Raw genomic sequence first — 25106 nt, 5'->3', positions numbered from 1 at the left:
CCTGGGCACCTGATAGCAGGGACAAGGATTGGTGAGGGTGCCCCCTACCCTGCTTGTTAGGGGACATTAATGGAGATGGCTTACCGACATGTTATCTCGAGGTCGACATTAACATTGGGCGATCGGGATGGTGTTCACTATTTAGCCTTTTAGTTGTATTGAGTCAGACAAGGAGTGATCCCTCCTTTAGTCGTTTGAAAAGGAGGTGTCAGGGAGGCGAACCATGCCATCAATCATTAATGCGAGGGCATGGCCCTTTCTTCAACTATGGTGTCAGAGTGGGTCTTGCAGGCTTTCTTTGGGAAGTCGGGACAAATAAGGATCATGGGTTGATCCCTAGTCAACGACTGCAAAGAGTTGATGGGGACTCCCATACTTTTACTTAGGTGACCTCTTCAGTTTGGATGGTGGAATGAGTTGGTGGTGCTAATACTTTCTCTCTCACTTAGTATGCTTATATAATCAATTCAAGTGTATATTAGTAGTATCCTTCATATGCTACTACTTCATATGCTATGCTATTTGAAACTATAAATTTAAATCTTGATAAAAAACTAGTATCAATAATATACTAGTCTAATATGATCATATATTGAGCAGTACACAGACTAATATTATATATAAATAATACAGACTAATATTAGACCATGTTTGGAACCATATATTTAGGTAGACGTAAGGCCCTACAAAATAATATATGTAAAGATAGGGACTCATATAAAATAATAAAACAAACAATGCTTTAGCTCAAAATTTGTGTCCAGAACTAACTCATCATATTTGGCTCTTTCAGAAAATCTAACTTGTGAGCCCACTAGTGTGTACTAGAAAGACCAACTTATGTAAGATAGTGGAATTAACTAGCGAAAAAACTAATTGGGTCTAAAATCTAGTTAAGGCCTTTTCACTATGTGCTCAAACCAAGTAAATCATCTATATGGGTGGATAATACCCTACCTTCATAAAAAAAAAATAAGAAAAAAATAATCTATCATAGTACCTAACTTAAAGAATTTTCTCCTAAATAGTTTGGAATTTAGGATCACTTGGCTTCCCATAAAGCTGGATGATAGCATTTCTTTTATAACCTTCCATAAAAAAAATAATAATAAAGAAGATATGTAACAAACATATCATAAAGCCATGAAAAAATAGATTAAAAATTAAAATAATTTATTTCATATAATAAGATGTCAAAATCAACCATTAAAGAGATATGGCAAATATATCGGTTTTGCACCATCAAATTCATTTCTAAGTTTACACAAATATATGCACAAATTTTTCTCCAAGTCATTAAGCACACCTGAAATTAAAAAAAAATTAAATAGCCTAATGGTTTAAAATTTTTTCATCTAACAAATTTCTAACACAAGAAATATAAAGTATATAATTGATTGTTCAACATTATATGTTTCAATATGTGATAATAATGATGCTCTTAAGTAGTTACACTACAATATATATTTGGAAACAAACATCAGGAAATATGTAAAGAAATATATGCAAGTACTTGTCTGTGATATTCCCATCTGCTCCAGGTTCCTTCAAACACTTTCAGGTATCAAAGTAATATCCTCAGCAGGAGAACAAAGACAAGCACTTGTCAGAATATGGAATGAAAGTCTTGTTAAATGACCCACTTCTATTGAATTGGCAACTTTGCCCATTTCTCGAAGGATGGTATAAGTGGCTACAAGAAAGGATTATAGTTGAGCTCTTTCTATATACAGGACAAAGGCTAGTAACAACACTAATACATATGTTCGCTACAGTATTGAAGGGTCAAATGATGCTACTACCATCATTCTATCCCATGTCTTTGTAACTAAAATGGAATCTACTTATTCAGGAAGAGCCCCTATTGACCGAGAGCAAACCAAATTTTGTTTAACCGTGTCAGATAGTTCATTCACACCATTGTAGCTGCCTAGGTCAACAATTCTCCCAAGATGATGCAATGCAACAGATGACCATTCTGGTTCTGAATGACCCAACATTATGCAGAATAAGCCCATCAATAAAATCTCATTATCAGTTTACCGCTAAGGTTATCAATACTCCTTTCACATAATGATGATAACCATTTATCAGTCTACAGATACTATAAAATTTTTGGTGCATTACAATAGAAAATCAAGATTATAGAATATAGAGAAGAAACCATAAGAGAAAGTAATATTCTCAAGCAACTTGAAAATCAAGTAGATGCTACTTGCCAATAAAGAGATATCAAGATGTGAGCTATTCTGGGCATTTTATTAACCAATGCTTGCATGTGCTCAACAGTATTCGATTTAAGCACGTAAAAAATAATAACCATTTAAGCACGCAAAAAATAATAACCTTGGCATTTCTAACGATATGACATCTCAAAGGAATAGTATTTTTTTGTAACATGAAGATGGTTCCTTATTGTTTCTAGATAATAACCACTAACAAAAGTCAGCAAACCAAAAGAGGATATCTGGAACAACAATATTGCATGGAAGAGAGTTTAGTTGCATACCAACAACTTCCAAAATTATTTCTCCAAACTGACCAAACTGGAATAACATATGCCATCTGACTGATGGATATGAATATGCAAATTAAAAATTCTTTTACTAAATTATCGGTAAGTGCTAACTCATCCGTAAAAATTAATAAAAAAAAAATGATGAAATTTGTAAAAGATCAGAGGCAATAAACAAGTGTCCCTTCAAGTATTGCTTTGCATTTCAAGATACTGACATCCATCCTAAAAATCTAGAAAATGGACATATGCAACTTGAAAATCTGCATATTTTCTGCATCAACGATAAATGTGGAACTAAAGTTCTGTAGATGAAACCAGCACTTTTGATGCCAATGGGATATGTCCGTTCATCATTTCCCGAAGATGGGCACTTCGCAGCCCATGAAGCTTTTCCATTTCAAGCTGCATGTTGCCTGCTTTCAGTTGGGTGTACAAAGTTATAAGTTGTCCACTAAGATTTGCAGCTGACTGCAGTATAATGTCATTAACATTCTCTACAGAACAGGATAACTCAGTTGCAGAATGCAGTAGAAAGAGGGGAGACTCTGTAGGAGGATTACAAAGTGGCAAAGCAATGGTTGATTCTGCCTAATCAATGTTGCCACATCAGATTCAATGTTGACTTGTGATATTTCCAAAGCCTGCTGATTACCTTCAAAATAATATGTACAAGGTTTCCCAAGAGCCAAAATTCTCTCAGATTCGAGGTCTAGTTTAGCGGAAGCAGAATTTGTAGAACAGTTATATATCTTTTACTTTCAAGATAAGCTACTGTCTCCAGATTGACATTACATCTCTTAAGGTCTTCATAAAACACCACTAATCCATTTTTATTCTTGAATTTGGATCCAATGATTTTCATCTGATTCATAAGCTCTGAATTGCATCCATATGAAATCGATTATAAAGAATGAGTTGACATAACATTCTGCAGCCAAGAGTATGGCTTCTTTTGCAGCTTCATGGCTTTCTGGGGTTATGTCATGCTGGGAACACAAATCAGCTGCCAAACGTTCAAATTAGGAAGCCCTATATACCGACAACCGGAATTCAATCTGACCTAGTCCCCAGAAAAATAATTGGAAACACTTGTCAGAACAATTTTTGACAGATCTCTAGGAGCAAACTCCAGATTAGCATCTTGGAGTGCATCTTTTCTTGTGGCAGCTTTAGATGCATCAATCTTTCTCTTTGCTTCATGTGGACTACTGGATGTGCTAGAAGCCCCATGAGAACATATCACAAAGTCAGAAGAAACAGCTAAAGACTCTTGATCAGCATCTTTAGGAAATGAACATTTGCAAAGGTCAATATCTGAAGGAAATGGCATATGTGGCTCCAAAACAAAAAGGAGTACACTGCAATATAGAAAGACAATGAAGACAGTATATTGTCAGCTAAATGAAAACCAAGTAATGTAACAACCAACAAGGTGCATTTGATAAGATTCCTTTTATTGCAGGAAAAAAAAACAAAAAATAATTTCTTTTTTTTTTTACTCTCACATCATTTTAAACTGCAGTCTTCACCGATCACTTCATTCTCTCTCTTTGCATCTCCAAAAATAAGCACTATAAAGTATAAACTATAAAGATGTTCAAGTTTTTATTATTTTCCCTATGATATATCATATGCTGTTACAGTAGACCTTGGTGCAATAAATCCACGTTTCCATTCAGATTCCACAAAAGGAAGAATGGTAGGCCTTCGTAATGCAGTACATATAACATTGAATGCAATACAACAGCTCTTCTATTTCTTCAAGTGTATATCATAAGCATCTTCAGAAGTTATATTCTTTGTTCCAGTAATCACAGGATCAAGGAAGGGTTCTAGCATCTCCAAAAGAAATAGAAGCCTATGTTTAAATTCCTACACGGATGGTAAAAGCATCATCTATCTGACTGGAAAGAGTAAGCAAAATTATGCTTGATACTTCAATAGAAGGTCAAACCTTATATTTTGACAATACATCATCCATATGCCCAGACAAGGCCAGCAAGATATATTTCAAGGCAAGGATTGAAATACCATACCGTGCCAATGTTTCGAGGTTGCTCGGTATGGTACGGTACGGCGTACCGAGCGGTACACCTAATTTAGGTATAATGGAGTTTAAGATAACACAAATATGAGAAAAAAAGATTTTGAGATAGTTTAAGAGAGTATAAGAATGAAATGGAGTGAAATAGGAGAGAAGAAGGGTTTAAAAACATGAGAAAGGGTCAAAATCGACCGTTACCAAGCTATGCTGGGCGGTAATGGGCGATCCGCGTACCGGTAACCTGTCGGACTAGTACGTACTGTCCGGTACTAATTGTATACCTTGCTTCAAAGCAACATAAGCACGACTACCAGATTATGGAAACACCTGGTAAGGGCATTATGAACAAAGTCAACCAAACATGAAGCATGAAAATAAATGCATAATCTATCATACGGAAGTGTATCAAAATTTTTTTTCTTTTTCTTGAATTTTTATTCAGGAGGAAGTGGATAGAATTTGGATAATAACTGGGGCATTGTGACGAAATTCACAATTTCTTGAGCACACACAGATGAAAGATGGATGTCACATATAGGGTTTATCAACTAAAAAGTACTAAATGACAATAACTAGAACAAACGGACTTACATTCATAGGATTTGAATAAACCAACCATAGTTAATTCCAAATTCACAGGTAGGATCCTTATTGTTTCATGCATAAAAGCTGCATGAAAAAAATCTTATCCTACATAAGAAACATGATCCACCATAAGTAAACAACAGGAAATGCTCTTTTCCTCAAATGTGCCTGCAGAAAATATGGCATTAGAAATATTCCATTGTAGGTTCTTAGAAGTTAGAATATATGGTTCCATAAAGAAAATATTTTATTGTACCTTAAAAACAATCAGGAGCTAAAACTTCATTAGTCTTAGAAACAACATAGTGAAAGCGTGCAAGAGAGCTATCACATGCATGTTGCTAGCTGCAATGTGTGGAACTCACAAAGAGACATTTTCATACTAAAACCTGTTGCTAGATCTATGCCATAGAAACAAGGTATTGCATCAGGACCCAACTGATTTTTTGACCAATTGTGCATATCCAAAAAAAGCTTGATGAAATCAGTAAAAAATTAAGATCATAATGCAATAAGTATCAGTAAGATCTCAGTACCTAATCAAATGCAAGGTCCTTGGCCAGTCTATAAATTATAATATGTGATACGAACTTATTATCCTATTTTGTATTCTTGGTAAAATCAGTTCTGCGAAATCATAGAGTCGAGATGTATCCTGGACATAACTGTTAGTGAACCAAGCTCCCATGTTCAAGAAAAGAGGGAGGTGATCGACGAAATAGAGTAAAGTGTAAGAAAAATTAATATGACCAAACTTCACGAAAATATAGAAAAATATACTAGCATGACATAGTTCGACAATCATCAACCACTACAGCAAACTTGAAATATTATCATACATCAAATGGTGAAACTACATAATGATGCCAACTCTTCTTTTTTACTCTATGATCCAATTCAACAGCCAATTTGGCATTAATTCTATTTTTTAGCTTCGAAAAATATTTATTTCACTTTTAGTTTTTCTTGGTTTTATAGAAGGACATTAATAATCATAACTTTAACAATTGATAAATTATAGAAAAAAATTGAGGGTGGGAACAATTATAGGACCATCAAGGGATACACTAGTAAGGACCATCATATGACAACAAAATTGACTGAAAAGTAATTTTCAAATTCAATGGAAGTAAAAAACTTTTTCATTTCTTAACACAATAGAAAAAGTGTTAGTACTTTAAAAGAACAAAAAGTGAAAATGCCATACCAAACAATATTTATACATAATACAAAGAAGATATGATCCTCAACAAAATGTTTATATTTTATTTTTTTAAAGACTATTCAATTATACCACAGTAGAACAAATTGTCTTTGAACTTCAAAGTTTTTGTTATGCTAGGACTATGATGTTCAAATCAAATAACATTTTTCTCAGAATGAGAAGATTATTTCACGAGAAAATTAGTGATTGATAATTTGACCATCCACAATAAATCACAATGTATTGACCACAAAAAAGATCAGATCTGCACCAAGAAATGACCAAGTACTCATCAAACATAGATAGTTTTAATTGCTTATGTTAGATAATTCACCAAACATTATTTATATATTTTCATGATGAATAGGTTAATTATGATGAATCATGATTTATATACATCTACCTATTCTAACATTAAATAAATATCAAATTTTGTCACATTAAATAGTGAACATTATACATTGATACATGCCTATATCCATCATATCAATATCTTGCACTTGTATCCATGATTTCATAACCAACCAACCAACCAAACGAGCATTCATTATAATAAAGAATTAAGCCTTCATAACAGTAATAAAAACAAGAAGAATGATGGAAATATGGAATTACTTGAATAACACCAAGAGGTCCTCCGGAAGTTCAATTGCAAGATCAAACTGAAAAAGGGTCGATGCAGTTACAAAAATACAAGTTGTTGACTAAATATATAGACTTATTATGGGAAAAGATGAAACCTTTACAGTAATTGTATATATCCATGGTGATAATGGTCCAAAGCATAAATCGCTGCTTTTGCCTGAAGATTGAAAAATAAATGCTTACTTAGAAAGCCAAAAAGTAAGTTGTCTATTTATAATTAAATTTGGTATGAAACCAATAAACACGAGATGATAAGAATGAAGACAGATAGCCCGCACAAGCATGAAGAAGATGACGATGACATTGTAATTATCTGCAACAACAGATTAATATGAATTGTTAAGACTTTTGATAAAAATACAAATGCATATAACGTATATCACCCAGATGCATCACCGCTGAACCTGAGAGAGAGCATGCTGGACAGAAGGATGTTTCCACTGTGAAAAACTATCATCAACTTGATTTAGGAGGCTAATTGGAGGAAGAAGTGCCATAAAATGAAAGGAAATCAGAATCCATCCAAATTAATTAATATACAAAGTAGTAAAAGGTGTTTAAAGTTTTAACTTAAAACAGAGACCTTTCACCTGGAAACAGTGCTTGTATAAGTGGTTATAGGGACCAAAATTTTGAATTACTGTCAGCCAATTTCCAGAACAGGAAAGGCTATTTATTCATTATGATCTATACCAAATAAAAGTTTTCACAGGTTCTAGAATGGTCCTAAAAGAATATAAAAAAATCTGAAGGCTAATGGATATTTTCGAGAACCTTTAGTCACCCAAAAAATAAAGACATAAGATGTTACATCTTAGATCAAAATTATGCATAGATCTCTTAGTTGTTGAATATGATTATAGTTGTGCAATACCATAAGTTTCCATATTTTCACCCTCTAAGCAAATCCAAAGATGCTTTAATATCCTTATATCTGTGAATAAAGATTTAGCAAAGACACTATAGCAAGATTTTAAATTCATCATGTGAAAGTACTTTGGTCTGGCAATAAAGCAACACAGTTCAATCTTCAAAGTTTCTTAATGGTCCTAAAAGAATATAAAATTCTGAAGTTCAACTTATATCATAGGAAACCTATAGTTAGAAAAGAAAAAAGAAGCATAGGGCCATAAGCAATTACCTCTTATAATGCATAGATCTCACGATTGTCAAACACACTTCTAGATATGCAATGTGATGTCTTCATGTGATAACAAGGCCATATTGAATGTTATAAGAAATCTCAACTCAAAAAAAAATGAAAAAGGAAATCTGAAGTTTGTTATGCGGTTCAATCTTCAAAGTTTGTTTTGGCAATATGATATCTTCGTGTGATACTCAAGGCCATATTGCAATCTTCAAAGTTTCTTTATAGTCCTAAAAGAATATAAAATTCTTAAGTTTAACTTATATCATAGGAAACCTATAGTCGGAAAGAAAAATAGAAACATAAGACCATAGGCAATTACCTCTTATAATGCATAGATCTCTCGATTGTCAAACACTCTTCTAGGTGTGCAATGTGATGTCTTCATGTGATACCAAGGCCATATTGAATATCATAAGAAATCTCAACTCAAAAAAGAAAAAAAAATAAGCATCTATCAGTTTGATCTAATTATGCATGATTAGCATACACAACAAAATATATAGTCTACACAAAAATTCTCAAACAAAGACAAAGATAGTAACTTACAAAAAAGAAACACAAGAGAAGCAAATTGAAATCACTTTAAATCACATAATTAGATTATAACAATTGGGCAATAATTATAGACCACATGTTTCATCAATTGGGCAATAATCATATCGATAACTATGAAATAATAAACAATAAATAGGAAACAAAAATCAGCCTCGTAGCTGCAATGACAGTCATGTTGTAAATAAGCCTACTAAAATGCTGTAAAAGGCTGTAAGGCTTCTAACTTACCTTAGGCAGTGGCGCTTGTATTTGAAGATCTCAAATTTATACGCTTGTATGAAAATGTGCTGCCTCTTTGACACCACGAAACTTCCCATTGCAATGCTACCAACAACAAATCTTCATGTCAAGCACTAGAGAAGTCTTCCATTTGGAATCTTAAATCATTTCCACCTATCCGCCTTTTCATCTTATGACATTAAATTGGGCAAAGGGCAGTTCAGGTTTTATTATTTTAGGAGTCTCAAAGATATTCCAAAATCTGACTGTCTCATCTGCTGCTGCAGAAGCTACTACACCTCCCAGTGGGCTCCCAGCCAAGGAAAGAACCCGGGATGAATGACCGGAAACCTCAGCCACTCTCGTCATGGATGGGTAATTCCACAAGGTGAGTTGATTGTTCGGCGAACCATGGGAGGTCAGTAATTCAGATTTGTTTTTGTCCCATAGCAATGCACAAACTTCAGAGCCAGCATCAATTGAGTTCAAGCAAACACCATTAACGGTGTTCCAAAACTTAACGCAATGATCATTGCAACCTCCACTAGAAGCCAGCAAGTTGCTCCGAGTTGGGCACTAGTCAACGGCCTTCACAATGGAAGTGTGGCTGCTGATCCTGTGAAGCCATTGATGTTGACTTGAGACAGGCATGCAGGCATCCCATATGTGCACTAGTTTGTCCTACCCTCCACTCGCCAAATACCGCCCTGACAACACGGACCATTTAAGACTACAAACTCCACGCCGATGCCCATTATAGAAACAGATGAACATGTCATCCTTTCTAAAGTCATAATCAACAACAGTGCCATCAAATCTTCCGACCGTCAAAATTGAATTACTTCTCCACGCAAGTGACAACACAGGGGCCTGGTTCTCATCTTCCATCCCATCCACGACATGTCCTGTTGCTGGATCAATCAGGGCTAAATCTGAATTGCCAAATGCGACAGCAAGAACTGCACAGTCTGGCGACCATCGGACGCAAGTGATAGGTCCTCTGTCTTCTACGGGTTGTAGAACCTTAGTCGACTCGTTTGCAGCGTCCCAGAGATACACTGCGTCCTCAAGGCCAATCGCCAACACATTATTGCTTCCCCAGTCGAGGAGATTCAAAACATTATCATCCAACAAGCCGTGGATTACCAAAACCCTCTCTGGTTCTTTAGGGATTCGCCTCTGTTGCTTCTTCTGCGGCCGAATGGGCTCGTCAAACTGGGGCAGCTTGCTGGCCGGCGCTTCAGGTGCAGTCTTGAAAGCGAGGATACGAGACCTGTTCTTCAAAATGCAGTCATCAAGAAGCTTTTGGTACGCCACGCTCGATGGGGATTCCCTCGAACCATCACGCTGCGGTCTCGAAGGCCCGGTTAGGGCAAAGCGTGCGTAGTCCATGTCCATCGCCGACCGGAACGGGATGAAGCGGTCGTACTCCACACGCCTAGAACGCGAAGAAGACATATTTTCCAATCGAAACCAGAACGAGACTGGCGTGGTGACGAAAAACGATCGTGAAAACCAGAAAGATCGATCTTCCCACAAGAAAGCCGACAACCAAGAATCGATTAAAAGAACCCCAAGACCAACAAAAATTCTGAACCCGAATCAAAATTTCGACGGATGAAGAACCAAGCGAAACGAAACGAAACGAAACAAGAGAAAAAAGAAAGGAATGAGATCACCGCAATAAAAATCGAAGGGAAGGACCCTCGTAGCTGTGCCCGTTCGTGTTCGTCGGAGAGCAGTTCCGACCTTCGCAGAACGACGAGATCGCCGAGAGCCGAGAGCCGAGAGCCGAGAGGAGGAGAGCGCGCGAGGGCAGAGAAGTTGTTGTGATTGCAACAGAGTGGCCCTCGGGTTATATAGATGCCACTCGGCCCAAGCGTTACATTCTAAAATCGTTCCGTTATATTTACCCAATCTACGTAGCGGTTAGTTTGACATCACACCGTTATATACAGCTATATGTTAAAGAAACAAGACATGACATTTTTTTTGTACGAAGCAATGTTTTTAAACTATTAAAATTATTATTAATATAATGAGATTTGATATTCTTTTATTTGTCTCTAAAAAAGAATTTTTTATTTTAAGATTTTTTTAATTTATAAATAATATCTATAAACTAATAATATTTTTATTAATACACTAGGTTTTGAGTCTCAAATTATAATATATCTTAATTTTAATGTTAAATTTAGTACAATCTTCATTCACATAAATTATGTATCTAATTAATCCAACAAAGATCAAATAGTGAATAATTAGATAAAACTAGAAGTAAATGCTGGCCATTCTCAATTTAGACGATAAATAAGTAAATACTTGAATTATTAAGAAAACATGACAATTAATTAGTTTTAATCATATTAATTTATTATTGTAATTCTAACCAAAATTCATTGAGATTTTATCTTAAATTGTTGGAGCAAAATAATGATATACAAATTTTGATGAAGAAAAAAAAAATATATTAAAATAATAAAAATAAAAAGATAAAGTTTAGAAAAAACTTAAAGGCATGTAATCAATGTCTTAATATGAAAAACTCATCCTTACATGTGGGATTGATTGAAATTCTAATCTCAATATTCAATCCATCTTATCCTTGCGAACACGAATCGATATTATCTTTCTTATGAGCATAATCATACAGTTAGTTAACTAACCTCTCTTAGCAAACCAAGTAGTAGCAAAAGAAAATAATAATAATATTTTTAAAAATAAAAAGAAGGAATTGTATTGAAATATGAATTAATAAATTATAGCTATTTATAGTTTTATTTATAGAGCCTAAAAAGCATCCCAAATGTCACATTTAAATGATATTGTTGTAAGAGACATGTCCTTTCATTAAAATATCTTTTATGCATATCAAAATTATCTTTAGATAATTTTAATTTTTAAAATATAATACTAATAAAATTATATTTATTTATAAGATAGATCATTAAAAAAACTCTTTATTTTTTTCTTTTTACCTAGAAAAGGATGACTTCACTAGATTGTGTAAAAGACTAAGATACTTTTCTCTCACTTTATCAAAAGAAAATGTAAAAATATCAATAAACCAAATGCGACTATAATGATATATTAAATAATAAAATAATACTTTTAATTAATATCTTAATAAATATAGTATGACTTATTAAAAATATAATAGTACTGTCAAGAAACAATCATAGTTGTTATTAGATATCAATTTAATTTATCCTTAAGTCATTTTTGCTATTTTTGACATAATTTTGATTAAAATGTGTTATAATTGATAAAAGAGCAAAAAAATTAAATTAAATTTATAAGTTATGAAATCCATCATAGATTAGAAAATATTTATAAAGATTATAAAAGAGTTTATAAAAGGTAAAACCAAAATATATGAGATACATTGTTCTTAAAATAGATTCCACCACTTCATAAATTTATAAAATTATTATAATTTTATTTAGCTAAGATGATTGAACTCCAAATCAAAAACATTCTACATGAAACCTTTATAAATATTTTGTAGATCGTTTTAGTTTTTAAAACTTTGATCAAAATTTATTATTTTTTTTATTTTTCAACACATTTTAACTTTGATCAAATTGTTTAGAATTTGGATCACTTAAAAAAATTTCTATTATTATCCACTTTGAATACTCTTTAAAAGATCCATAATGTTTTGGCTTACAATAAGGAAAAGAACATGCAGATTTATTTTGTGATCAGCAAATACCGCCCACAACGAAACTATTAAGATTTTGTTCAATGAACGCCAGTCTCTTAAGCTTCCCAGTTAACATTTTTGTATTACGAAAAGAAAACATGTATAACTCAATCAAGAAAATCAACACTCCCCTCTCGAAAAAAAATATATAAAGGTTTTACTTTTTAACGATCAACTAATTAGTCACCACATTTTTCTTTCTAAATATATAAGAAAAATTATATTTCAAAATTATCCAATAGAATCCAGATACTATGTATAATGTTTTGCACCACTAGGTAGGTAATAGGAGCAAATTCTGTTGGGTTTAACCCAGGCTTGAACAATTAGGTTTATTGAACCCAAATCACTAATTGAAGATAGAAATTAAAAAGAGAGAGAGAGATAGGTTTTGGGGTAGCGTGCGTGTGTGAGCATGCAGCGTGCGACGACGTGCAGAAGAAAAAGGAGAGAAATAGAGAGAGATTAGGTTTATGAGTTTTTCTGCTTTGACCCAACATTATCAGTTTTGATCCAAATTTTATGTGAAGAATTCTTGTAGTAAACTCTACAATCCTAACGGTGTTGATATGTAGTTTACCCTCTCTAAGATATTTTCCTGCTATATCTACTTTGTGAAACCTAGAATTCTCTTTTGAGGAGATCCATCCTATATTATGCTATTCTTGAACCAAGATATATGATCTTCATGTTATTCATCCTCTAGTTATTCTAGAGAAGATCTACTGTAAACCTGTTATCTTTATTATTGATAGTGGAAGTTTGAGGTGGACTACGGTCCCGTGATTTTTTCCACATTAAATTTTTCACGTTAAAAGATTTAATCTGTGTTATTGATTTTTGCTCTATTGTTTATGCTGGTTGATATTTATGTTTGGATATCAAGTTGATATTTTGATGCGGAACCCGAAAAAAATATTTCGCTTTAATAGATTTTTTTTCCAACAAACTCGGATGAGAATTAAAATTTTTTTCCAACAAACTCGGATGAGAATTAAAATATGAACGTTGCGGACCTTTCAAGGAATTAATTAAGTATAAAAAATTTCGACAATCGCCGGCCAAAAGCGGAATCAGAATAAAGAAGACACGCATCACTTACCTGTTTGAACGCTTGAAAAAAAAGGACAAGACATCGTTTTATATAACTTCTTATTAGCTTCCGATGTATTAAACGCTAAAGATCTTAGCTTCACTTACTGATGTTAGGTTCAAAATTAAAATTAATTAATTACTGTTAAAAGATTTTACTTAACGTCGCTTCATGCGCGCATTAGAGAGGCAGTAAAGCCTGCATGTTTTCTTTCTTTTTATGCACGCAGAAAGCCTACACGTTTAAATACGCAATCTGCAACACTGAGTTGTCTGCCTGCGGGCGTACCTGATTGGCACGTGCTGTTCCCTGCTTTCTGAGTGCATAGCTCCCAGCTGAACAGATTACGCACTTCTTCCTCCACCGCGTTTGCTCTTTCCATGTTTGGAGCAGGCAAGCAGACTGCAAATGCTCTTGCTGCCCCCTTTCACCATTCTGATCACGAGAAAATTCCTATTCTGCTCTACCAACATCAGGACCCGATTATATTGTTCTCAAAAAAGTATTATTCTTTTTTTCCTGGGAAAAATTTTCTTCTGATGATATAAAATGCACAGATCCAGAGTCAACAAAAGGTGCTTGACAGTGACGAATGCATCGGCATTTGTATCCGTGATAGAGGCACTATTTCTGATTAATAAGGCCCCAAAAGCGTATGTGGAGATGCATGTTAGAAATCACAGAAGCTACATCCGCCCTTGGGACTTTCTATTTGAGTATGCTCAGAATGGGGTAACGCAACGAAGCATGCTGGTATGATCCCTAAGGTTTTGGACGTGTACGTACTACATGTAGCCCTAAGAGCAGTATTGTAGTAGTAGTAGTTGTAGTAAAAGAACCAAGTATCTAGAAGAGATGCACTAGTTCATCGGTAGGTGGTGGAGGGCGTGGCGAGGGAGAGATCAGTGGCGATGTCGCTTCTCCCTCCCTTGTGTGACTCCCAGGAAGCCGCCTCCTCGGATCTTTTGTTCCCCTCCGGCCCACCCCCAACTCTAGGCAGTATTGTTGGTGAAGTTGTCTGCGCCCAAACCTACAACAGAATGTTAGAAAGAGAGAGAGAGAGAGAGAGAGAGAGAGAGAGAGAGAGAGAGAGAGTACGCGTGCCACCATGTGACGGTACACCACGGAAGGGCAGATGTCGCAGGAGCCGCCCGTTTGTTGCAGCATCTGCAAATGGTGGTTGTGATGATGAGGTGGAGGAGGAGGCGGGGGGACCGCCATGACCTCTGGAGGATGTGTGTGGGCTGGGGACGCCGGAGAAGGCAGTAGCAGGAGCCTGCGCGCCGAGGTGGCGGTAGAGGCCGACGAAGGAGTGGGGACCCCACCCAGCAGCATCAGATGCTCCTCTATGGTCGCTGTCGTCATGGTGGTCATCATGGGGTTGGGGACCACCTGCGAACCCGGCGGACGCCACACCCCGGCTCCACCATCAGCGGCGCTGCTGCTGGTACTGCTCCACATGTCCGGCCACAGGAACGTACCCTGAGGCTTGCAGATCCTGAACCCACTCCGGCGTGCCGCCACCCTCTTGCTGTTTGTGGTGGCGCTCCTACTCTTAGTTATATCGACGGCTGTAATGGATAGGCTGCTTATGTTGCTATTGCTGTTGTTGTTTGTGTCTTTCATGATACTGTCAGTGATATTGGAATTGCTGTTGCCGTCGTTGGCGTCCCCATCTCCTTTGTTCTCATTTCCATCATGTTGCATGGTGTCATCTCCTTCGTACTGCACGCCTTTGTCTTCTTTCATTGCCTCCATCTCCATGTTCTTTTTTTCCTTCTCTTCCTTCAGAAGTCTTATCTCTTCCTGCATTACCCGGCACACAACCGAAATGAACTATGGTAAATACACTGTAGAGCATTAATCAAAATAAAAAAAAAGGAGAGAAAGAATCATCTGGAGAAGTGTTGAATGAAATCAAAGCAATAAACCACGTGTAAATGTACCTTCAAACCCTGCAAACAAATAAAAATGACACTTATTTCTTCTTCAAGTTTGGTATTCCTTTCCATCAAGCTCCTGCAGTTCTCCTGGAACCCGTCAAGGAGATTGGTAAAGGAAAACAATAAATAAGCCGCCGAAGCAAATGCATGAATGTGGTAATCCTGGATTGATACAATCTCACCTGTTCTTGATGTATATTATTCTTAGCTAAGTTTTAATAAAGAACTCGAAATTAAAGACAAGTATTGTGAACTTGCGTGCAACTTGGAAATAAATCTTCCACATTTTAAGCCCAAGAAAGCTTAATCACCTGCCAAGTATTCCCGCCGTTTTCAGGTTCAGGTTGGGCTTCGTTAACTATCTTCTCCAATTGCTTCAGTGAATTCAGATGGTCCATATCCCTGCATGCGCCACTTTTACTTCGTCAAGCACGTTTACAACTAAGACGAGTAGAGAGAGAGAGAGAGAGAGAGAGAGAGAGAGAGAGAGAGAGAGGCACCTCTTCAGAAGTGATAATTCCTCTCTGAGTTGCCTTATCTCACCATCACAGGGGCATGCAGGCGCATCGCCAGGCTTCCACCCGGGTGGCGGGACCCAGTAGGGGTCCGCCACCCCAGCCTTCTGGCGGACCTCCACGAAGTCCGCTGGCTCCAGCCAGTACTCCATTGCGCCCTCCGAGTTGTGCCGCCTCCGGAACCGCTCGGTGCCGTTGGTCACCACCTTGCCCGCCATGTGCTTCAGCAGATGGTCCAGAAGGCCCGTGTCCCCGATGTGCTTCCTCGCCTCCTCCCTCAACGCCTGCCGCATTATGGGCTTCCCGAGCTCCGCCCCCTTCTCCTTCATGATCTCCAGCAGCTTCATCTCTGCCGCCTCGTACCTCTCCGACGACCACCGGTCCCTCGTCCCCTTCCCCTGTTGCTGCTTCTCCTCGTACCTCCTCTTGTCGTCCCTGTCGCGCCGGGGCTTTTTCTTCTTCTCCTTCTTATTCTCGCCCTTATTTCCCCTTTTATTCTTATTATTCTTCTTCCTCTCCTCCTCAACGACCTCGCGCTTTCTCTTCTTTTCAGAGTGCAGCTGTTCCTCGTCCGCTTGCACTTCCTCCTTCTCTTCCTCAGGCGACGACCACGAAATGTCCCGCTGCCTCCCAATGTACTTAACCTTCCTTCGTATCCCCCATCCGACAAAGCCTGTTTGCTTGATGGTCAGGAGGCAGTGGCCTAAAAGTGATGTTTGATTATCGACCTCGTCGACCTCCATTACCGATTCCGGGGGGCCTATAAATGGAGGAGAATCGTACAGGTTGGAATTCGACAGCCAGAAACTAAGTAAGTGCTTCTGTACTTCCAAATCAGACGGCGGCACAGGCAACCGAAGTATCCTCGCGGCCTGGTTCGAGCTCATGACGAACCTCTCGTCCAGCTCCGGTTCGCGGCCGGGCTCCGGCGAAAGAGCGAAGTAGTTCCGTAGCGCAAGAGTGCTCGGAAAGCTCACCGTCACTTCCAGCTTCGTCGCCTCGCACACCTACGTTCCAGCTACAAACTTTAAGCAACCACAATTTACAGCACAGGCTTCAATCAACAAAGAACTAAAAAGAAAGAAATATCGAAACCTTTACGACTCGAATGGCTTTCAGCTGGATCGGGGACTTGGGAGGAAGCTTTTCGTGATCGATTTCGTAGAAGGCGTCCAGCTCGAGTGCTCCTACAAAAAAAAGTATGAACGCCATGTATCGATGAGTACCACCGGTTACTTCCCAGATTGCCCCCATCCTATCCCACTGTTGCATTGATCTCCACCAGGGTATCGAATAAGATGGTCGGATGATGTCAAGGGGGGTCGTACCGTCGCATGGGGATGCATGTCTCGAAGTGGCATCCGCCAGCGCCTGTCCGCCGAAAGCCCACCGCCCTTGCCGTTCCTTCGATACGGCGGAGTCATTCCTTTTCGAGTAATAGTACTTCAGCTGTCCCCACAAACAAACATCAGCATTATTAATATCATTATCACATCAGACAACGCAAACAGAACAAACGAACAAACGAACGAGAGAAAAGAACTGCACTTTTCCTACTACTCCATGCGTCGGTACCTAGTTGCCGTACATATGGGACCCAGATGGACCTCATTTTTTATTAAATCGTGACGCAGGTAACGCATTCGCTTGCACAAGTCCCGTCGTCTCACACGTTCTCTCGGTTCCGTTTGCTGCGGGAATATACGATCTTCCCGTCGCGATAACGACCCTCGCCACAAACCCAGAATCACGAACCCAAATCATCACCACGATTGCTCGCGGGGACAGTCCATCCACAGCTGACCAGCCGTAGGATCTTGATCCGACGGTTTCGATCCCTTCCTCTGAGGAAAAGGCGAAGAGAAAAGAGAGATTTTTTCTAGTGTTGGAAGTTGCGACGGGAAATAGGGGGAGAGAGCTTCGGAGCTGCAGAAGCAGCTGTTACGTTCTCTGTGATTTCCTCTGGTTTGGGATTGAGAAAGGAACAAATGCAGTTGTTACGCTCTCTGTATGAATTGAGAAACAAATCCGACAAGAAAGAAGCATCAGATGGTTTCTTGTCTTTTTTTGTTTCAAGCAAATAAATGGTGTGTCGTCGTAAAGAAAGCTCATCTTGACTCGTGATGAGTCTAACGAAGAAATGGAAACGAACAGAGAAGTAAAGAGGCGGTCTAAGAAGAGAACTTGAGGATGTTGAGCAGATCCAATGGCATGACATCGATCGGGTAAAAAACAGCGTAATGAAGTAATCGCGTTATGATCAGTACAAAGAACTCGGAGATCTGCTTAGAGTTGTCCAAAGAATGAAGAAAAGCTCCGGAAATAGTACGATCTACACATCAACCAAAACAAAAGGACAGAAACAAAGCGATCAAAGATGCGGACGGACCTTTTCCCACGGCGTCTCCATCCAAGACGATCCGATCCGTCGAACACCACCAACTAGCAAAGCAATCGTATATCCATCTATCAGCTCACAGAGAGCTAAAAATGAACGAAGATCGAAAGACACAGTGTAGAAGACTGCAAGACTGTAATCGGGAGCAAAAGGAATACTAAATCAAGCTTAATTCGAGGGAGCAGGTCGAGGAATACCGCAGAAAGAAGCAATCTTGGGAGCTTCTTCGTCGATCCGGATGAAGAAATACGAACTCTCCTCTCTTGATTCCTCCTCTTTTTCTTCTTCTATATCAGATCAGAGAGAGAGAGAGAGAGAGAAGGGTTCGTAGCTATAGGTTGTTGCAGAAACATCTTCCAACAAACGTGAGAAAAGAAGACGAGGAGCGGGGCGGTTAAATAGAGGAATACGCCACAGAGCAGAACTTCAGCTACTTGTTCTCTCATACCATTGAATCTACCAGCTTAGTGATTAGAAAAAATGATGAAGTTTCTTTTGGACCCACATAAGGTGAGCAACAGGTTGGGTACGGGAAAAACCACGAGAAGAATCGCTTTCGCACGTGCTGCACAGAGGCTCACGTGCCGGGGCCACTATTTCGAGCAATCGTTTGCTTCCGAAGTGACGGATCTGCCCTCAAAGATCTTGTAGAACTATGATCTCGCCCCTCCAAATGCGTTACATGAAATGTTGGCTGGCTCAATCAAATGAAGACTAAATAAAATGGCGTTATATACAATCAAATGAAGGCTCAAACAAATGGCGATACATTGTGATGATGTTATATACACTCAATATATTATACAACTATCCAGAATATATATTTGTTAAAAGACATTCTTTTTCATTGTGGAACAAATAAAGTTACTACAGCTGATTGTCACCATAGACCTCTCAGTATTTCTTGTTTATAATCATTATTATACCTTTTGTTAGCATCATTACACTCAAGATTACTTGTTTCTTCCTCAGTATATAAGTTTGCATTTAGATGATGGTTTAACCTTTATAGGGTACTTTTGAATGGTTACTGACTTAAGTATTAAAAAAAAATACTATACAATGCAATTCCCATTGTATATGGTGTTTCATAATTAGCTCTCTAGCAAACAAATCCATACCATCCTGTTAATTGTTGATTTAGCATAAAGCTCCAAATACATATAGCAATCTTCTGAATCATCTGGAAAGCATTATATTGGTGTTATCATAAAAGCTTTGGTAGCTCTATTTACTAGACACTGATATGAGATTGTCCTGGTTGGTATGTTTCTGCGAGTTCATTAAAGAAAGGTTTTGTATATTCCAGTCATTCTGGTGGAGCATGACAGATAGAAAGTTCAACTGCATTTTGCTATTGAGATACCAAATAATTGTTTAAGATCTCTGTCATTACAAATTATCTTCTACTCGGGTTTGATGTTTTTATCAATCCTGAAAGAGAATGATAGGTGTTCTTGTGCTGAGTACGTTTGATCAAGAATGAGAATTAGCACAATTTTTAGAACAAATATTTAAAGAGTTATAACACACCATTTTTTTATTTTTTTCTTTATTAGTTGCATACCCTCAAAATATAATATTCTGTCACATCTTTTTTTTTTTTTTTTTTTTTTTTCAGTATCACTAGATAAATATCATTTTATTTATAATTTATAAATTTTTATTATAATTTATTTATTCATAAAAAAAAGTATACACAGTGATATTAACTTAAATTATCCAAATACTCTACTTAGCGGTAAATGAAGGTCCACTCTCTCTACTAAAATGATATACTCGAATGAGCACTCATTCAACAATGGATTGAAAGACTTTATCCTACAAGATGAGTTTGTATTCTCCCAATAGCAGATGGAGACAAACTCATATCATACTCCCAACAACAAATGAAGTGGTATCCCTTATTCGTCAAAATGGAGGCATATTCCTCCTAATAGCAGATAGAGGAATCGTCCAATTGTCACGTCTGACGGTCCGCTAATCCCAATAGCAGATGGAGATAAACTCATATCACACTCTTAATAACAGATGGAGTGGTGTCCCTCATCCGTCAAAGTGGGGACATGTTCCTCCTAACAGCGGATAGAAGAACCGTCCAACTGTTACACCTGATGGCCCACTAATCTCCAAAGGGAATCGCCCTACTTGCCCTCAGCATGGTAATAACATTATCTTATACTGGTCATATCTATGTCAAGATGAAATAACATATCAAAAATATCTCTTTAAACATCATTTATGTCAAATACTACTAATGACCCTCAATTGACTTGAACCCTAATTCAATCGATCACATTAAACTCAATTTAACTAGAATATGGTTGAATCGATCTCTAATCCTACTAGTTTAGAACCACCCTAGACTAGTATAATTTGGACTAAATTAGGTAAAACTGACTTAAATAAGTCAATCAATTCATAATCACCATAAATCGATCTAGACTAATCAAGTCTAATTTAGTTTAATCAATGTTTAGGCTCAAATCAAATGATAATATTTGATTAGGCTAGGCCAACCCATATACTGGTCATGTGCACTACACATGATTGTGCATGCATTATAGTAGGTTGGGCCAACCCTGGCCCATGGACTAGTCATATATATCGCACATGACTATCCATATTGGGTTGGGCTTGGCCTACTAGCTAGGCTTAGTCTGTTGACGAGGCCTAGCTAGTGGGATGTGGCTTGACTTGTGAGTTGGGCCTGGCTTGCAAGCTATTTTAACCCTATTTCTATTCGATTTCATCAATATTATGACAATATATATTTACTAACAATAATAAATTAAAACATAATAACAAATTTAAAAATAAAATTGAAAGATAAACTTCAATACAAGAAAATGACATTCTTAATTCTATAAGAATTAGAAATCATATTTTCAATACATATGACATAAATAATTTCAACATGATCTAATCAAATAATAAAATTCTAAATCTTAAAAGGGAAAAAAAAATTCAGATAATATATTATAATCTAATAATAAAAATTTTAATATTTAAAGGATTAAGAAATATTTTTGAACTACTCATAGTATATTTTAATCCAGATAAGATTAAAAGGTAAATTGCAATACGAGGCAATAACATTTTTAATCTAAATATAAAAATTAGATATCATGCATTCAATACATAACAATAACATGTATAATTTTAGTATTTTTAAATCTAAAATAAAAACCTTTAAAGAGGATTGAAGAATCCTTTCGAAACTTGAGATAATATATTTTAATCTAATAATAAATATTTTGATATTAAAAGGATTAATAAATATTTTCAAACTATAAAAATTTTAACATTTAAGGAATTAAAATAAAAACTTTTACTTTAAAAAAATATAGAGAAACCTACTTCTCCTCAATAAGATGTAACTCCTCGTTCCTCCTACTACTCGGCTAGGTGAGAAACGAAAGAAAGAAATCCCTCTCTTTAAATAAAAGAAGGTGTGCCTCCATTAAAGAAAGTTTTTCTTAATTTTTATGTTTATTTAATATAAATTATTTTTATTTAATATACTAACAAATACGATATCATCGTATTTGAAATGCTTAATAGTCATTTTCTAATTCGCAATGATAAATAAGGAAATAAGATTAATATTTCCTAAATTAGAATGAGAAGTAAGGAAATAAAAGTTGATTCCTAAACTAAATATTTGATTTGATTATATTTCTTCCTTCTCGTATATCTTTTTCTCTTTCTTACGTTGCCTAATGATATTGTCAATAAATCTTTACCAAATATATAATTTTATTCTTTAGAACATATTTTTTTCTTTCCAAGATCTCGGTTGGTTATTCTACAAAAGTGTCATCATCTCTTAGTTATAGAGGTTGGTAAGATATGACATGTGATAGATCCATGATATAACTTCAAAGCATAGACATATGAAATACATCATGGATGCAAGCCAAAACCGAGGGCAATGCCAATCTGTATGCCATAGGGTTGATCTTTTGTAAGATCTCAAATGAGCCAATGAATCTAGAGGCTAACTTCATCCTTTGACCAAACCCCATGACTTTCTTGGTTGGTGATACTTTCAAGAAGATGTGCTCACCAACTTTGAACTCTAGATCTCTTCTCCTTTGATTTACTTGTGACTTTAAACTGTTAATAATCTTTAGCATATAATTTGAATATTATTAGCATCTTTTTAAATTAATTGAGGTCCCAAAAGTTTCTATTCTCCTACCTCATCCTAGTATACAAGGCACTTTCTTCCATAAAGAGCTTCAAATATGACTATCTATATACTAGAGTAGTAACTATTATTATAAGAAAATTTAATTAGGTGCAAGTGCATATCCCAACTTCCACCAAAATCTAAAGCACATACTCTTAAGAGGTCTTCAAGAGTTCGTATTGTCCTTTTAGATTCGCCATCAATTTGGGGGTGAAAAGCTATATTAAATTTTAATTGTGTGCCTAAAGATTTTTATAGACTTACCCAAAACTTAGAGGTGAACCTTGAATCTCTATATGAGATAATGCTAACTAGAACCTCATCATATCGAATAATCTCTTTAATATATAAGCTTGTTAGTTTATCCAATAAAAACTTCTTATTAATAGGGAGGAAGTAAGCAGATTTAGTAACTCTATCTATTATTACCCAAATTCCATCATATCCTTTCACAGTCTTAGGTAATCCTGTCACAAAATCCATAGTGACTTACTCCCACTTTCATTCAAGAATCGAAATCCTTTGCAATTTTCCTGTAGATACTCGATATTCTACCTTCACCTACTAGCATATCAGACATTTAGAAACAAACTCTATTATATCTCTCTTTATACCATGCCACCAGTAGTTTTAGCATAAATCCCGATACATCTTGGTAGTCCCGGGATATATATTAAATTTTAATGTGTGTGCCTCATCCAATAATTGCATCTTTATTGGATGGCTTTCGGGAACATAAAATTGGTTGTGGAATGTAATAGAACCATCTTCGGCTTGAAGGAATTCAGATATAGATTCTTGAGCTATCTCCTTAACTATCATATAAAGATATACATCTTCTTTTTTATCTTCTTTAATCTTTTCTACCAAATATGATTGTGTCATCAGACATGCAAGAAAATCTTTATTTTCCTCCGATAAAAGTTGAAGTTTTAAGTTTACCAACTCTGTCATCATAGAATTTCTTTGAATATTCATATAGGCTACAAGACTAAAAGTATTTTTATTTAAGACATCAACAACCACATTAGCCTTCCTAGGATGGTAGGTGATATTAAAATCATAATCTTTTAAAAAGTCCAACCATCTTCTTTGTCTCATATTTAAATATTTCTGTATGAAAATATATTTGAGACTCTTATGATCTGTGAAGATTTCAAAAGTTTGTCTATAAAGATAATGCCTCTAAATTTTTAATACAAAAAAATAGTTACTAGTTCTAAGTCATAAAATGAGCCTAGATGCATAAGCAACTATCCGCTCATTTTACAGTAGAACACAACCAAGTCATTATAGTGAGGCATCACTATATACTACAAAACCTTCTCCCCCTAAATAAATCACTAAGATAGGACTACTAGTTAATTTATTCTTTAATTCTTAAAAATTTAATTGACATTTATCATCCCACACGAACTTTATTTTTTTTGTGTGAACCTGGTCAAGAGTGTTGCTATTTTTTAAAAGCCTTCTACGAATTTTCTATAGTATCTAATTAAACCTAAGAAGCTTCTAATATCTGAAACATTAGAAGATTGCTTCCATTTTATAATAGCTTCAATCTTGTGAGAGTTAATAGATATACCAGCACTCAAAATTATATGACCGAGAAACATAACTTCATTGAGCCCGAAATTGCACTTACTTAATTTGACATATAGTTTCTCTTATCTTACAACTTCCAAAACTATCTTAAGATGGTGTTCATGTTCTGCCCTACTTTTATAGTAGATCAAGACATCATCAATTAATACAATTATAAATTTATCAAGATAAGGATGAAACAACCTATTTATGAGATCTATGAAAGCAACCGATGCATTTGTGAGTTCGATGGGTATTACTAAGAATTCATAATGACTATATCTTATTCTAAAAGCAATTTGCTGTATGTCTCTTTCCTTTATCTTTAATTGATGATACCCGGATCTCAAATCAATCTTTGAGTATACCTAAGTACCTTGAATTTGATCAGATATGTCATCTATTCGAGGAAGGGGATATTTATTCCTTATAGTAACATGGTTGAGTTGTCTATAATTGATGTATAGCCGCATGGATTCTCTTTCTTCTTCAAAAATAGAATATGAGCACCCTAAGGTAATACAGTAGATTGAATAAAATCCTTGTCCAAAAGCTCATGGATCTATTTCTTTTACTCCAACTCAATTGGTGTCATTCTATATGTGGGTTTAGAAATAGGTGTGGTACCAGGTAGAAGATCAATTGTAAATTCAATCTGCTTGTTTATTAGCAGTGCAAGTAAATCTTCTAGAAAAACATCTGAAAAATCTCATACAATGGGGGTATCCTTTAATACTAGCTTCTTAGATTCT

General features: G+C 36.1%; 1 protein-coding gene across 36 annotated transcripts; it reads right to left on the bottom strand.

Annotated features, from left to right (window-relative positions):
- Nucleotides 1-2579: 2579 nt before the first annotated feature.
- Nucleotides 2580-10733, bottom strand: LOC135628155 (cell division cycle 20.1, cofactor of APC complex-like). Of its 36 annotated transcripts, none has more exons than XM_065134665.1 (9): nt 8930-10733; nt 8466-8566; nt 7393-7470; nt 7275-7309; nt 7092-7153; nt 6967-7013; nt 5154-5315; nt 4761-4889; nt 2580-3876 (listed from the first exon to the last, which is right to left on the bottom strand). In XM_065134665.1, the coding sequence occupies exon 1, from the start codon at nt 10376-10378 to the stop codon at nt 9602-9604; it is 777 nt and encodes a 258-aa protein (XP_064990737.1). In that variant the 5' UTR covers nt 10379-10733; the 3' UTR covers nt 2580-3876; nt 4761-4889; nt 5154-5315; nt 6967-7013; nt 7092-7153; nt 7275-7309; nt 7393-7470; nt 8466-8566; nt 8930-9601. The 36 variants fall into 36 exon arrangements, with proteins under 36 accessions (XP_064990737.1, XP_064990747.1, XP_064990736.1 ...); XM_065134675.1 differs by having other exon boundaries at nt 7098-7153; XM_065134664.1 differs by having other exon boundaries at nt 7401-7470.
- Between the last annotated feature and the right edge of the window lie 14373 nt (nt 10734-25106).

This window comes from Musa acuminata, chromosome BXJ3-1 (assembly GCF_036884655.1).
Source record: "Musa acuminata AAA Group cultivar baxijiao chromosome BXJ3-1, Cavendish_Baxijiao_AAA, whole genome shotgun sequence".
Classification (NCBI taxonomy): domain Eukaryota; kingdom Viridiplantae; phylum Streptophyta; class Magnoliopsida; order Zingiberales; family Musaceae; genus Musa; species Musa acuminata.
The sequence above is the reverse complement of the archived record's forward strand: the minus strand, read 5'-3'. Positions and strand labels throughout refer to the sequence as shown.